The 11281-nt window shown below is 40.8% G+C and overlaps 1 protein-coding gene across 1 annotated transcript; it reads right to left on the bottom strand.

Annotated features, from left to right (window-relative positions):
• Positions 1 to 881: 881 nt before the first annotated feature.
• Positions 882 to 4478, bottom strand: LOC104932695 (uncharacterized). The gene is made up of 10 exons (XM_027278932.1): positions 4393 to 4478; positions 4107 to 4197; positions 3781 to 3966; positions 3397 to 3549; positions 3200 to 3243; positions 2417 to 3088; positions 2154 to 2250; positions 1780 to 1965; positions 1489 to 1641; positions 882 to 1342 (listed from the first exon to the last, which is right to left on the bottom strand). Exons 1-10 carry the CDS (start codon positions 4427 to 4429, stop codon positions 1297 to 1299), a joined length of 1665 nt encoding a protein of 554 aa, XP_027134733.1. The 5' UTR covers positions 4430 to 4478; the 3' UTR covers positions 882 to 1296.
• Between the last annotated feature and the right edge of the window lie 6803 nt (positions 4479 to 11281).

Raw genomic sequence — 11281 nt, 5'->3', positions numbered from 1 at the left:
TTGGCAGCGTGACAGTACATCATAAATCATCAAACTGTGACTGTAAACAGATATATTCCAACTTTCTAAACGTCGTAAATGACTAAAAATGAATTTGATCTCATGTATTTTGCTTTGATGAACAGGTAACACCAGCCCTGTGTCTCTGAGATCCTCTGAATCCACATGATTGATTCTAACATCGTCACTCGTAGTCACTCTACTCATGCTGTCCATGCTCTACATACACTGTCACATCCAGCTCAGGTACAGGAAACAGCCTGCTACATGAATCATATCAATGATTTCACTGTGTCAATAAATGATTTATTAACACCTCGGTGCCGCTGATGAGAAGAAGCTGATCCTGAGCCTGCTGGTTCTGGATTGGAGAGACCTGTAGCGCCTCCCAGAGGGGAGGAGGGCAAACATCGAACAGGGTTGATGAGCAGGTTGTCAGGTGCTGGACTTCCTCCCTGTCATCGGACTCATCAGACATCCAGCCTCTTTTCTGTGTTAGTGTTTAAAGAGGAAGGCGTGTTGCAGGAGTTCCTCTTGTGTATCCATAAAAGGCATGCTGAGTGTGAGTCTGACCGACTTATGACATCATGGGAATTTCTTGGACAAATAACAATAATTGACTTAATGACTCCATCAGACTGACTCCTGAATGACTGGCAATGTCTTCCTTTGAAAGCTATTTTTAAAACTGTTGCTGACATTCACGTGTCATCTTTCATCATCTCTTTGTTTGGGATTCTATTTTTACCTGCAGACTATAATTGTCAAAGAGGCTGGCACACAAAGACAACTCATCAAATGTTCAAACAGACCAGTTTGATTTTATCAACAGGTGAACTTTGCTTTTCAAAGTGGAATGTTTTCACGTTCTTACTTGATTACAAAAAGCATTTACATACATACATATACACATTTCGTTTTCAAGTTTTTCAAGTCAAGTCAGGATCACGTATAAAATCTTTCATCACAAAACCATGTTTCATCAGGACGACCCAATGATCTGATCCAGATCAACAATTCATTACACAACATAATTATGCAAATACTGAACATGACAAACATAAAACACAAACAGTGACACATCTACCCTGCAAGCTGCTGAACATACAGAGTCCATCAATCTTAGACACTGTGACAACAGGGGACGACTTTCAGGAAGTCATTGAGCCTTTGCATCAACACACAATGAACAAATTGAGGGTTTTGTTTGCAGACCAGATTCTGCAGCAGTCAGTTTGGTGCATTATTGGGACTCATCAGAAAAGCTTTTCAGAAACCTTCTCATTCATGGAAGCTTCACTGAGTTTTCCCCTGGCAGTATGAGAAACTCCATCGACGGTCGCTGTTACCGAGACACAGAAACATTTGAAACATATTGACAAACTGCTGATTCCATTTTATCCAGAAGAATTAGTAAAATGTTGTCTTCTAAAAATCCTTGTGTGATATGGATGCATGCCTGTGATAAACTGACACAAATGTACTCACTGACTGTTGCTGTCAAAGGAGCTCTTCACTCCTGTTAGGAAGTTGCTGCTGGGGACTGGCCAGCTGAAGTATTCCTGCCAGAAGTTGATCACTGGAGTTGTTTTGCAGTTGAATGTGATGAAGTTAGTGGCACCACAGCAGTAAAACTTCCATCTGAAATGACAGAGCAAGATGTTCATTTACACAACAGGAAGAACACAAGTGGATTTCTGACTTTGAGATTTATCATTTCATCTGTCTGATCTTTGAGTTGGTCGACTTTTTAAATCATACAGGTAACAAAGCACTCACCTCCTGTCCTCCTGGATGCTGCTGTGTTCGCTGTGGGCCCCTGCAATCACTTTGTTTTCTCCACATGAGAAGTTGATGGCTTGTGAAAAGCCATTCACATAATCTGACCAGCGGCACATCTTGGTTTTAGTGAAAGCCTTGCATGAAACTCTCCAGAGTCGATCCTTTGTCTCACCATTGTACTCACTGATGTGGGAACAAATATTCATGTTAGGCACCTTTTATATATTTAAGGATATGATAATGACGTTTATGGCCTTTAGTTGCATAGAACAAAGATAAATTACTTCTGAAACAAACCCTGATCTACAGAAGAACGTAGAGGTAAAAAATCTAAAGGTATAGTTTATTATGAAGAGTTAATGAATGCTCACCTTGTGATGCTGGAAACAGCCTGGCCAGAAGGACACTGGCGACTCAAAGTGCCATTAAACTCATTGTCCCAGTTGCCGTTTTTATGAAGGTAATCCTCTGTAATAAAAACGATGAGTTCACAGGCTGAGTTACAGACACCAGAAACCAGAAAAGATCTCACAAAATTGAAAAGATACAGTTAGCCGCTACGTGTAAGACTTAGTAAGACTATGTACATTTGATACATTGTTCATGTATTAATGTACTTTATTCATATACTCACTGCAGCCATAAAGCCTGTTGAGCATCAGGATGTCAGTGTCGGACATGCCTGCCCTCTGGCCGATCACTGCTGATGCATCGAGGGCAGTGATGGTATCCTGTCCATTCTTGGAGAAGTCCTTTGGACCATAATGCATCACAGAGCTGTAGTCATATGGTACGTTGAGGTTGTTTGTCTCATGTGGGTAGAAGTTATTTACGTGTACATCCAGGATATTTTCATAGTTAATCTTGACGTAAATGTCCCTGTCAGTTCTACTTTGCTCATGCCAGAAGCCGAGTGAGTGAATGAGTTCATGCTGAATGATGCCGTTATAAATGCATCCTTTACCTAGTGATAACTGTTGAGACCCTCCGATTTGTCCAACATTCGACCAACATCCTTCACCTTTCACGATGCTGATGTAGTTGGTCTGACCTGTATGTGGAACAAACCGGATGCAGGTGCTCAGGTGGAAGACACTGATAGCTGCGTCAATCTTGCTCCTGTCGGAGCTGGAGAAGGACTCACTTATGGCATATGGCACTTGGACTATCTGACTTGACTTTGGCCATTTGCAGTTATCACAAATTCTTGCATTCCTTGTCTTTGAGACGGCAACATCTCCCTCAGTTAACTTGCTTTCTATTGGTTTGTTTGCAGCAAGGATTTGTGAATTGACTGTCTGAAAGTCTAAAAAAAGAGATAGAAAAAGGTTCAGTGAAATAAAAGGTGTGCAAGAAAATAAATGTTAATCTTTAGCCAATATTAACTATTGTCAGCCACAGGTCCAATGAAACTGACCTTCTGTTGTTCCTCTGCAGTAACTGAAACTCCAGCGATGATCTCTGTCAATTAAAAACAATGTCAGTATTTACTGACTTCATCAATTAAAGTCCTGCTTGACTGGCAGCAGTGGTACACAATATAAATGACTTAAGATGAATAACTGTCGGAAGTATGAATATGACCACATGACCTTCCACTGTCAGTACACTCACCCATTGTTGTTCTTGTGGTGGGTATGGACGCCTGTTAGGAAGTTGTCTCCAGGGATGTGCCAGATAAAGTCTTCATCCCAGTAGTTCACCATTGGGGTGTCCCGGCATTCAAATGTGGTAAAATTTGGAGCAGAGCAGCATCTGAAATTCCATCTGAAACAAGATCACATCAAGCAAACCATTATACAAAAACACTGAAAGTTTAACATGTCAATAAGTACCATGATATGACTTTTTGAATTTACCACACACGTCAAGTATGGATATGTATTTGAAAATAAACTCAACATCATGTGAGTTGAAATGAAGTGTAACTTTATATTCACATTCATGCATTCATTTACAATACAGTATTTTTATGCAGAATTTTAACAAGCTACCAACTTTCTGCCTCCATGTTGGATGCTGAAGTCACTGAAGATACCAGTAATCACATGATTGGCCGGGCAGTTGAAGTTGAGTTCTGTCTCATATAAGTTGTGGAAACCCGTCCAGGAGCAATCTTCGGTTGTCTCGAAAGCCTTGCATTCAATCTTCCATTGGCGATCGTTGTAAGTGGGACTGTGGGAGCTTTGACATGAATCAAATAAGATTCAACAGGAGGATCAGAAGAACCAGAGAAACATACAGTATAAAGGCATGATCATCAATAATTAAAAGGTAAACATGTACAAGTTGTACATATGATTTCATCTTCATGTGTAACTTACCATGAGATCTGAGACATGGTGTGGTTGTCTGGACAAAGAGCACTCAAAGTGTCTTGCAAAGTATTGACATATTCCTCTGCTCTGTGTCCAGCTGCAAACAACACGAGGTTCAATGGATTAATGATCAACATCAGCGACATCATCAACATATTACCAACAACCGCTGCCGGCAGCATTTTCAGGTTACTCAGTCTAATCTTTACATGCAGATATAATAATCCTTGTCTCAGCCCTTCACTCTCACCTTCTATAGTGTCAGTCACAAATAAGAGGTGGATGTTCTTACCTGTCAGAAGGACGAAAGCTGCAATGAAGGTCCACATGGTGTCTGAAGAGTTTGTGTCTGACCTGTGAGGAGATGGCTTCACTGGCTTCCCTGGCTTCACTGGCTGCAGTTTATATGCTGGTGAGGAGGAAATAGTGACGACACGTCTTCATCTGTGCAAACACACGTGTGTTTGCTTCCTCATACCAAACAACAGAGCTAATAGAAAATACCATTTATCAACTCTTCGCCACGTGTCATTGATGTTCCTCATGACTTAAGCTTATTTACCAGAACCACTGTGTGTTTTAATTAAGAAAAAAACTCCTTGCAACAGGTCACACAGCTGTGAGGAAACATTTCAGTCTTCAGTTCTATGATTATGAATTTTGTAAAATATCTAAACTGCTACAAATGCACTCTTTTTGTGTTTCTGCACTGAGGAGACAACGTTATCAGGGAGGAGGTCCTGCATGGGTAAATACAGTGTCATGCATCTTTATTATCAGTACATGAACATGGTTTAATACTTACAGCGAGAAACACAACATGTGCAATCTTTCCACTAATGTCAAGACTTTAACAAGAATTATGTTAAAAAAAACATGTAACACTGGTACTCCTGGTGGGTTTGTTGTCGAAAGATGATACACGGCAATGCCAGTAATAATTTTAAAAAGTAAGTTAATGCCTCTCTCATTCAGTAATTAATCTGTTGTCGTTATTAGTTCAATTATTGACATCTGTCCAAGATATCTTTGTGATTTCATAAATAGGTCAGACTAATACTCAGAATGCCCTTTATGGATAAACAAGAGGAATACAGCCAAGCGAAACTCATGCAACATGACTTATTAATACTTATTGACTAGTGTTTGTTAACTGCTTGCCCACACAGAATGGGGATAATATTTATGTACATACATCACAAATTAAATACAAAAATGTATGTTACACATTTGCATATGTATACATACACAGACATCAAAGTTTTACAGTCAAGTCGGGTTCACATATGAAATTTTCATTACAAAACCATGTTTCATGAAAATCCAGTGATCTAATCTGGATCAACATTTAATTGCACAACAACATTGTGCAAATATTGAGCATTACAAGCATAAAACAGAACTGGAAGTCATCTCCCCTGACAGCGATGCTGAACATACAAAGTTCCACGAATCTTTGCGACAACAGCGTCAACTGCCAGGAAGTCATTGAGTCATTGGGACACATCACAAAATCTTGTCAGAAATCTTCTCATTCATGGTCGCATTGTTTATTCGTTTTGTGGGTATGCATCCCTAGTCAGAAGTTGTGAATGAATGAATCACAACCAAAGAAAATCATGAAGAAAATCCCAGATTCCATGATGTTATCAAATGCTCCATGTGCGAGTCTTTCCACCAAGAGTTGAAGAAGAATGATGGACCAAACAGAAAACAGTGGTACCGCTGTGGGGTGAAGCTTTGGTGAGCAACATTTTTGTACACGCTTCTACACATTTTAAAATATGTATGGGTTAACTGATTGATGCTAACACTAGTTTGTCTTATTGTAAGTTTTGTGTATAAAGCCAGAGGTCAAAGTTCTTCAAGGGTTCAGTGCAGATCAGTTCAGGCAGCTGAAGGTAGGTGCCCGTTAGCCACAGGTCTAATCGAGGTAACTAGGTCATTTATTACGTGGCTACTCTGAGTATCTAGCATTGTTGTCTTGTTCGCTGACAGGAAACCAAACCATGAATGCCATGTGATGTCCTATCATGACCCAGTTTGTAGTTATGTTATTGGCAAAGGTTTGATCGTCTGGCTGGTGTGAATATGGAGCCAATACCTGACATTCATGTGGCAGAAAATAGGTTAAAGAAACGATTTCCCTGATTGGCTTCATGTTCCTGTTGGCATCAGATTTAGGGCATTGATTGACTTACAAGTCAACATTGGATGGGTGTCTTTCTGGTAATCAGAGAGATGCTACAAAGGCTTGTTGTTTTTCTAGATTAGAGACCTGCACTCACATATTCCAGTTACCTAATTACTGAGTCATGCATTTCTTGGTATTTACCATTCATTGTGGTTTCCTGCCATCTAATTTTTCTGCACAATCTTTTTTAAGAGCAAAGAGAGAAGCAGCGAGAGATGAGAGATACCTGATTTTATGACAATCCAAAAACACTGAAGCTCTGCTTGTTCTCTGATCTGGTGCTCTAAATAAGAGCTTGACCGTCACTGTTTGGGTCATGATAATTACTTAATAACTTGCTGGTGTTATGAAATTTTCACGAGGTCCCGTGTGGGCCTTGAGGTCCCGTGTGGGCCTTGAGGTCCTCAGCAGTATTAGTTGTTTGGCTTTGGTTGGGAACAGTAGGTGCCAGTCTATCTCAACACTGTGGTGTCCAGGGTCACAGAGACCTGTTGCTGCCTTCATAGACATAATAGATAGCTTGTTGTTGACGGTCCAATCTGCGTAAACAGACATCTGTGTCTCCAGACTAGAACATGCTGACAATAACACCTCCATGGGTAAAGACATTCTCTGTGACTCATTCTGGGCGTGTAGTATTTGTGCTGTTATCTTGGGGTTTAAAGTCGATCCACCAGGATGAGTTGGGCAGAATGTGAGACCGACTCAGGCACTTCTGATGAACTTTGAGAGTGTCTCTAATTCTCCTTGGACAAGCGTCAATAAATAATACAGCATAAGACATCAGAGGCTGCTGAACACTTTCTGAACTCCTGACCTTTGACCTTTGACTCCAGCCATTTCTCCACAACAGCTGGGTCATCGTTGCAGTATTATGTTTTGGCTTCCTGCTGTCTTCGGGCAGCAACCTGTTTCTCAGGTTATAAATCTTTTTAATTCAGAAAACAAACATGTAAAGTCAATTCAGGTGCATCAATCGTTGCTTCTGTTGTGACCTTTGAAACTCTGCAAGTTAGATGGATCTCTTTTAGTATGTTGTTTTTACATAATCAATGCTACTTAGATATTTAGGTCATCAGTTATCTAATGCATTTATGTTTTGGCTTTCTATTATCCTCATTGAAAATTCCTGCTGCTCTCATGTTGTCAGAAGTGACAGCAGCTGCAGTAATGTGATGGGAAACAGCTGATGCTGTAAAACTGAGCTTGGAGCAGACAGATTAAGGCAATGTGATACAGACACTTGACAGTTAAAATGGATGTTTCACTTTACTAAAGACACACTCAGAGATTTCAATCCACTTTGCTTTGTGAGAACTTTAACTAGACTAAGAGTAGACACTCATGCTGCAGCTCTGAGGCGGTCCTGAGTCACAGTGAAAGCTGTAGGTTCCCCTCTAGCTTCAGTTTTATTTATTATTATTTCAGGCTTTCACATTTTTAACGGTTGCAGTTTGGCCAAAAACTACTTGGTGAGGTTGACTTTAGTTTCATATACAATATACAAACAGCTCCAACCACATCTACAGTGTCAGTGTCACTCTTTTCCCTACGTCACCTGACTTTATCGCCACATTGGAATATTACGACAGATAGTCGTGTCCAGAAATCAGGCTAGAGTACGGCCTGTAGAACAACAATGCTAACACACTGATGGTAAGCAGGTATGTTCATCATGATCACCGTCTTAGTTTCCACCTGGTTTCCTCTATAACATCTTAATCTTCACATGATTTGACTTGTTTTTAAGCTTGGTTTAAATTATACTGAGCTGTATACTAGGTGCCCTTAAAGAGCAGAGCCATTTAACGCTGACTTTCAGCTGTTTGACTTTGAGATAACTATGCATCACTGCCTCTAAAAGAAATAAATGGATAGAAGTTCACACAGAAGTCTCACAGTTTCTAGATTGAGTTCATTCGGGCGTTTCAGGTGATAGCATGACTGCAAGGACGGACGTTGGACGTATTGAATGAAACGCGCTGATGCTGTCAGACCAACCACAGTCAGAACTCCCGACCACTTTGTGAAATTTTATTAATGCCAATCTTCAATCCTGTGTCTTTTACGACTGGGCCACCGTACCCTGATACCCCTGCACCTCAGTATTATCACTCCCTTTCATGATGGCCAAACGTGATATAATCAGTTTTTAATAAACATTTGTCGTTTCAAAAGACATATCCAACATTTTAACCCTCAGAATAATCCGAGCAGGTTGCTGCAGTTCATTGAGAGTCAGAACTTCCTCTTTAATTTGATACCCCATAAGGGGCGTTTGTAGAAATTTAAACTGCTAGTTTATCTGTTAAAGGCACGTGGACTTGGCCAGTCCTCCCTGCAGACTCTTCATCAAACTCTTCCCCAGAAAACAGCCTCCGTCTGGGCAGTGAGAGCCGGGTAGGTCCCTCTGATTTTTAGATAGACAAAGGAAAACAGGTGGAATCCCGCCAAAATAAAATCTATATTATGTTAATAGATATAGATATATATAGATATATATATAAAATCTATATATGTTAATAGATATCAACATAACGATGCATATTTCTGGTTCTCAGGACTTCATTTTCAATGTTTTGTATCTGCTCCTTATAATGACTTGATGGATGGAAAGTGACATCAGCTGGGAAATTTTCATTTCAGTAAATCCCCCAAAATAGTTAATGCAGCAACAAAAGTGACGTGAATCAATCATGCATGCTTCCCTTTAATTAACTTACAAACAACAGGAAAGTGTCAAACAGCTTCAGGAGTTTCGCCTCGCAGGTCTGGCCGCACCTTTTCTCTGACTGGTTGAAGTGATGAGCAGTAAAATAAATGTGGTTGCTTCACACTTTCCATTAATAGAACATGGTAGATAACTGCTCCTTTGCTAAGTAGTATTTAGTGACAATGTTGGCAAAGGCACAGATTATGACTCATGTACAAACAAACACAAACCAGGCTGATACTTGATCAGTTCTGGAAAAAAAACAGATACGTCAAGAACGGGTCACGTCTGTTTCAACGCTTAAGATCGTCCCACTGTACTCTGTGAAGAATACACAGCAGGTCTGTTTTTGACAGAAAGCAACACGGAACAAGTTGAGCATGAAAATGCATAAAAAGAGTAGATTTTCAAAATAAAACACCCTGTAGTTGTCTTACTCACTGTAGAACATAGACAAAAAGAAGGAATTACTAATTTGAGTTAACAAACCGTGCGCTTCTGAAACATGAAGTCATGTTGAGGGTGGACCCTTTAATTTTCTTTGTCTGTAAATATATTAATATGTTTACAATATACCCCATACGTCATCAGAATTAATATTACCATAAGGGTGATTCTGCATTGTGGTCTCCATCACCTGTGCAAAGAGTCTGTGGTATATTGTTATCACAGGTGATTATTATGTTTTACACATGAAGCAGTGGGATGTGTGGAGCTGCAAACAAAAAGCAGTAAGACAGACTCAACAAAAACACGAGACAAAAAAAGGAAAGTCACAAGATACAAATGTGTAAAAACATACAACACATATACAACACTGCTCGAACGAAGTCAAACATATTTTTATTTTATTTTACACACCCTGAGTTGTGAACCAAAGAAAAATTCATTTTTGCAGAGAGATCTCTTCACTTATTCAGAGCTGTAAATCACATGCTTTTCATGTGGACTCAAACAATTCACATGTGCAGACATGCAACCAGCTCATCCTGCAGACACACACACACACACACACACACACACACACACACACACACACACACACACACACACACACCACACACACACACACAGGTGCTGAACAGGAAGCTTGTGCTTCCCCCTGCTGACCTTTTGGTGTTAATATTACTGTGACAGGCCTGTGTGACTGTGTCTCAGTGCAGAAAAACAGAAGGTCCACATTTGGTAGGTGTACATTTACAGTCCACTGTTGGCAGTGTAGGAATGTGTGTGTGTGTGTGTGTGTGTGTGTGTGTGTGTGTGTGTGTGTGTGTGTGGGCAGCAATACAAAAAATATACAGAATATGTGAAAATTACTGGGTTCAAAATTAGACAAAGCATTCAGTAGTATGTGGTTGTGGTACAAAATACAGCAGCTGTCACACAAAGGCAAACACTGCACGCCGCCACACATACACACACACACACACTTGTGTTTGAGGAGGCGTGAAACTGTGTGATTGACAGCAGCAGGTTTGTGTGTGACCTCATAGAGTCTGAGAAGCGCTCAGTGAAACACATCGAATGACGGAGCTGGACGCGCTGTGTGTTTCCACAAACGTGAACACGTGAAGAAAGACGTGAAGTTTCCTGACAGGTTGTTGTGTTACAGTGAAATGAAACGCACCTGTCATTGTCTATGTGGTCTTCACACCTGTGTTACATAACCTGAAGAGTCCCCGTTTACCATGCTAACGGTTAATATCTAAAAAGAAATACAACAATGTCAAGACAATACAATTCATTTATCAGATAAGACACATTTGTGTCTTGAACCCACAATCAGATCAGGAAAACTTCCATTCCACGTCCTTCAACTCATCCATGGTCAGGCTCCCAGACTTCCCCCCTCACTTCCACCTCCTCCTGGGGGATCCCAAAGCGTTCCCAGGCCAGAGAGCTTTATCGTCCTGGGTCTGCCCGGGCTTTCCCACCAGCTGGGACGTTCTCAGAAAACCTCCAAAGAAAGGAACGGCGCCCGGGAAGCATCCTAACCAGAGACTTGAACTGCCCAGCTGGCTTCTCTCAATGTGAAGGAGCAGAGGTTCTGTGATGTACATGGTGAGATCTCAGGGGAACAGAACTGCATCTCTCTTTTTGCAGATGATGTGGTTCTGTTGGCTTCATCAGACGTGACCTTCAGCACCACCGGGAAGTGGACAGGATGAGGGTCAGCGCCCCCAGTCTGAGTCATGGTTCGGTGGGACTCCTCACCTATGTTAGGAGCAAGTTGCTGCTCTAAGTGAAGGATGTCAAGTATCTGGTGTCTTGTTC

Source organism: Larimichthys crocea, chromosome VI (genome assembly GCF_000972845.2).
Source record: "Larimichthys crocea isolate SSNF chromosome VI, L_crocea_2.0, whole genome shotgun sequence".
Classification (NCBI taxonomy): Eukaryota; Metazoa; Chordata; class Actinopteri; family Sciaenidae; genus Larimichthys; species Larimichthys crocea.
Note: the sequence above shows the minus strand (reverse complement) of the source record. Positions and strands in the feature narration are given on the sequence as shown.

Coding starts and splice junctions, on each gene's coding strand:
- LOC104932695 (XM_027278932.1), bottom strand. CDS start 4,429: ATGTGGACCTTCATTGCAGCTTTCGTCCTTCTGACAG. Junction 2,251..2,416: donor CAACAGGCTTTATGGCTGCA/GTGAGTATATGA, acceptor TTTTTATTACAG/AGGATTACCTTCATAAAAAC. Junction 1,966..2,153: donor GCTGTTTCCAGCATCACAAG/GTGAGCATTCAT, acceptor TTCCCACATCAG/TGAGTACAATGGTGAGACAA.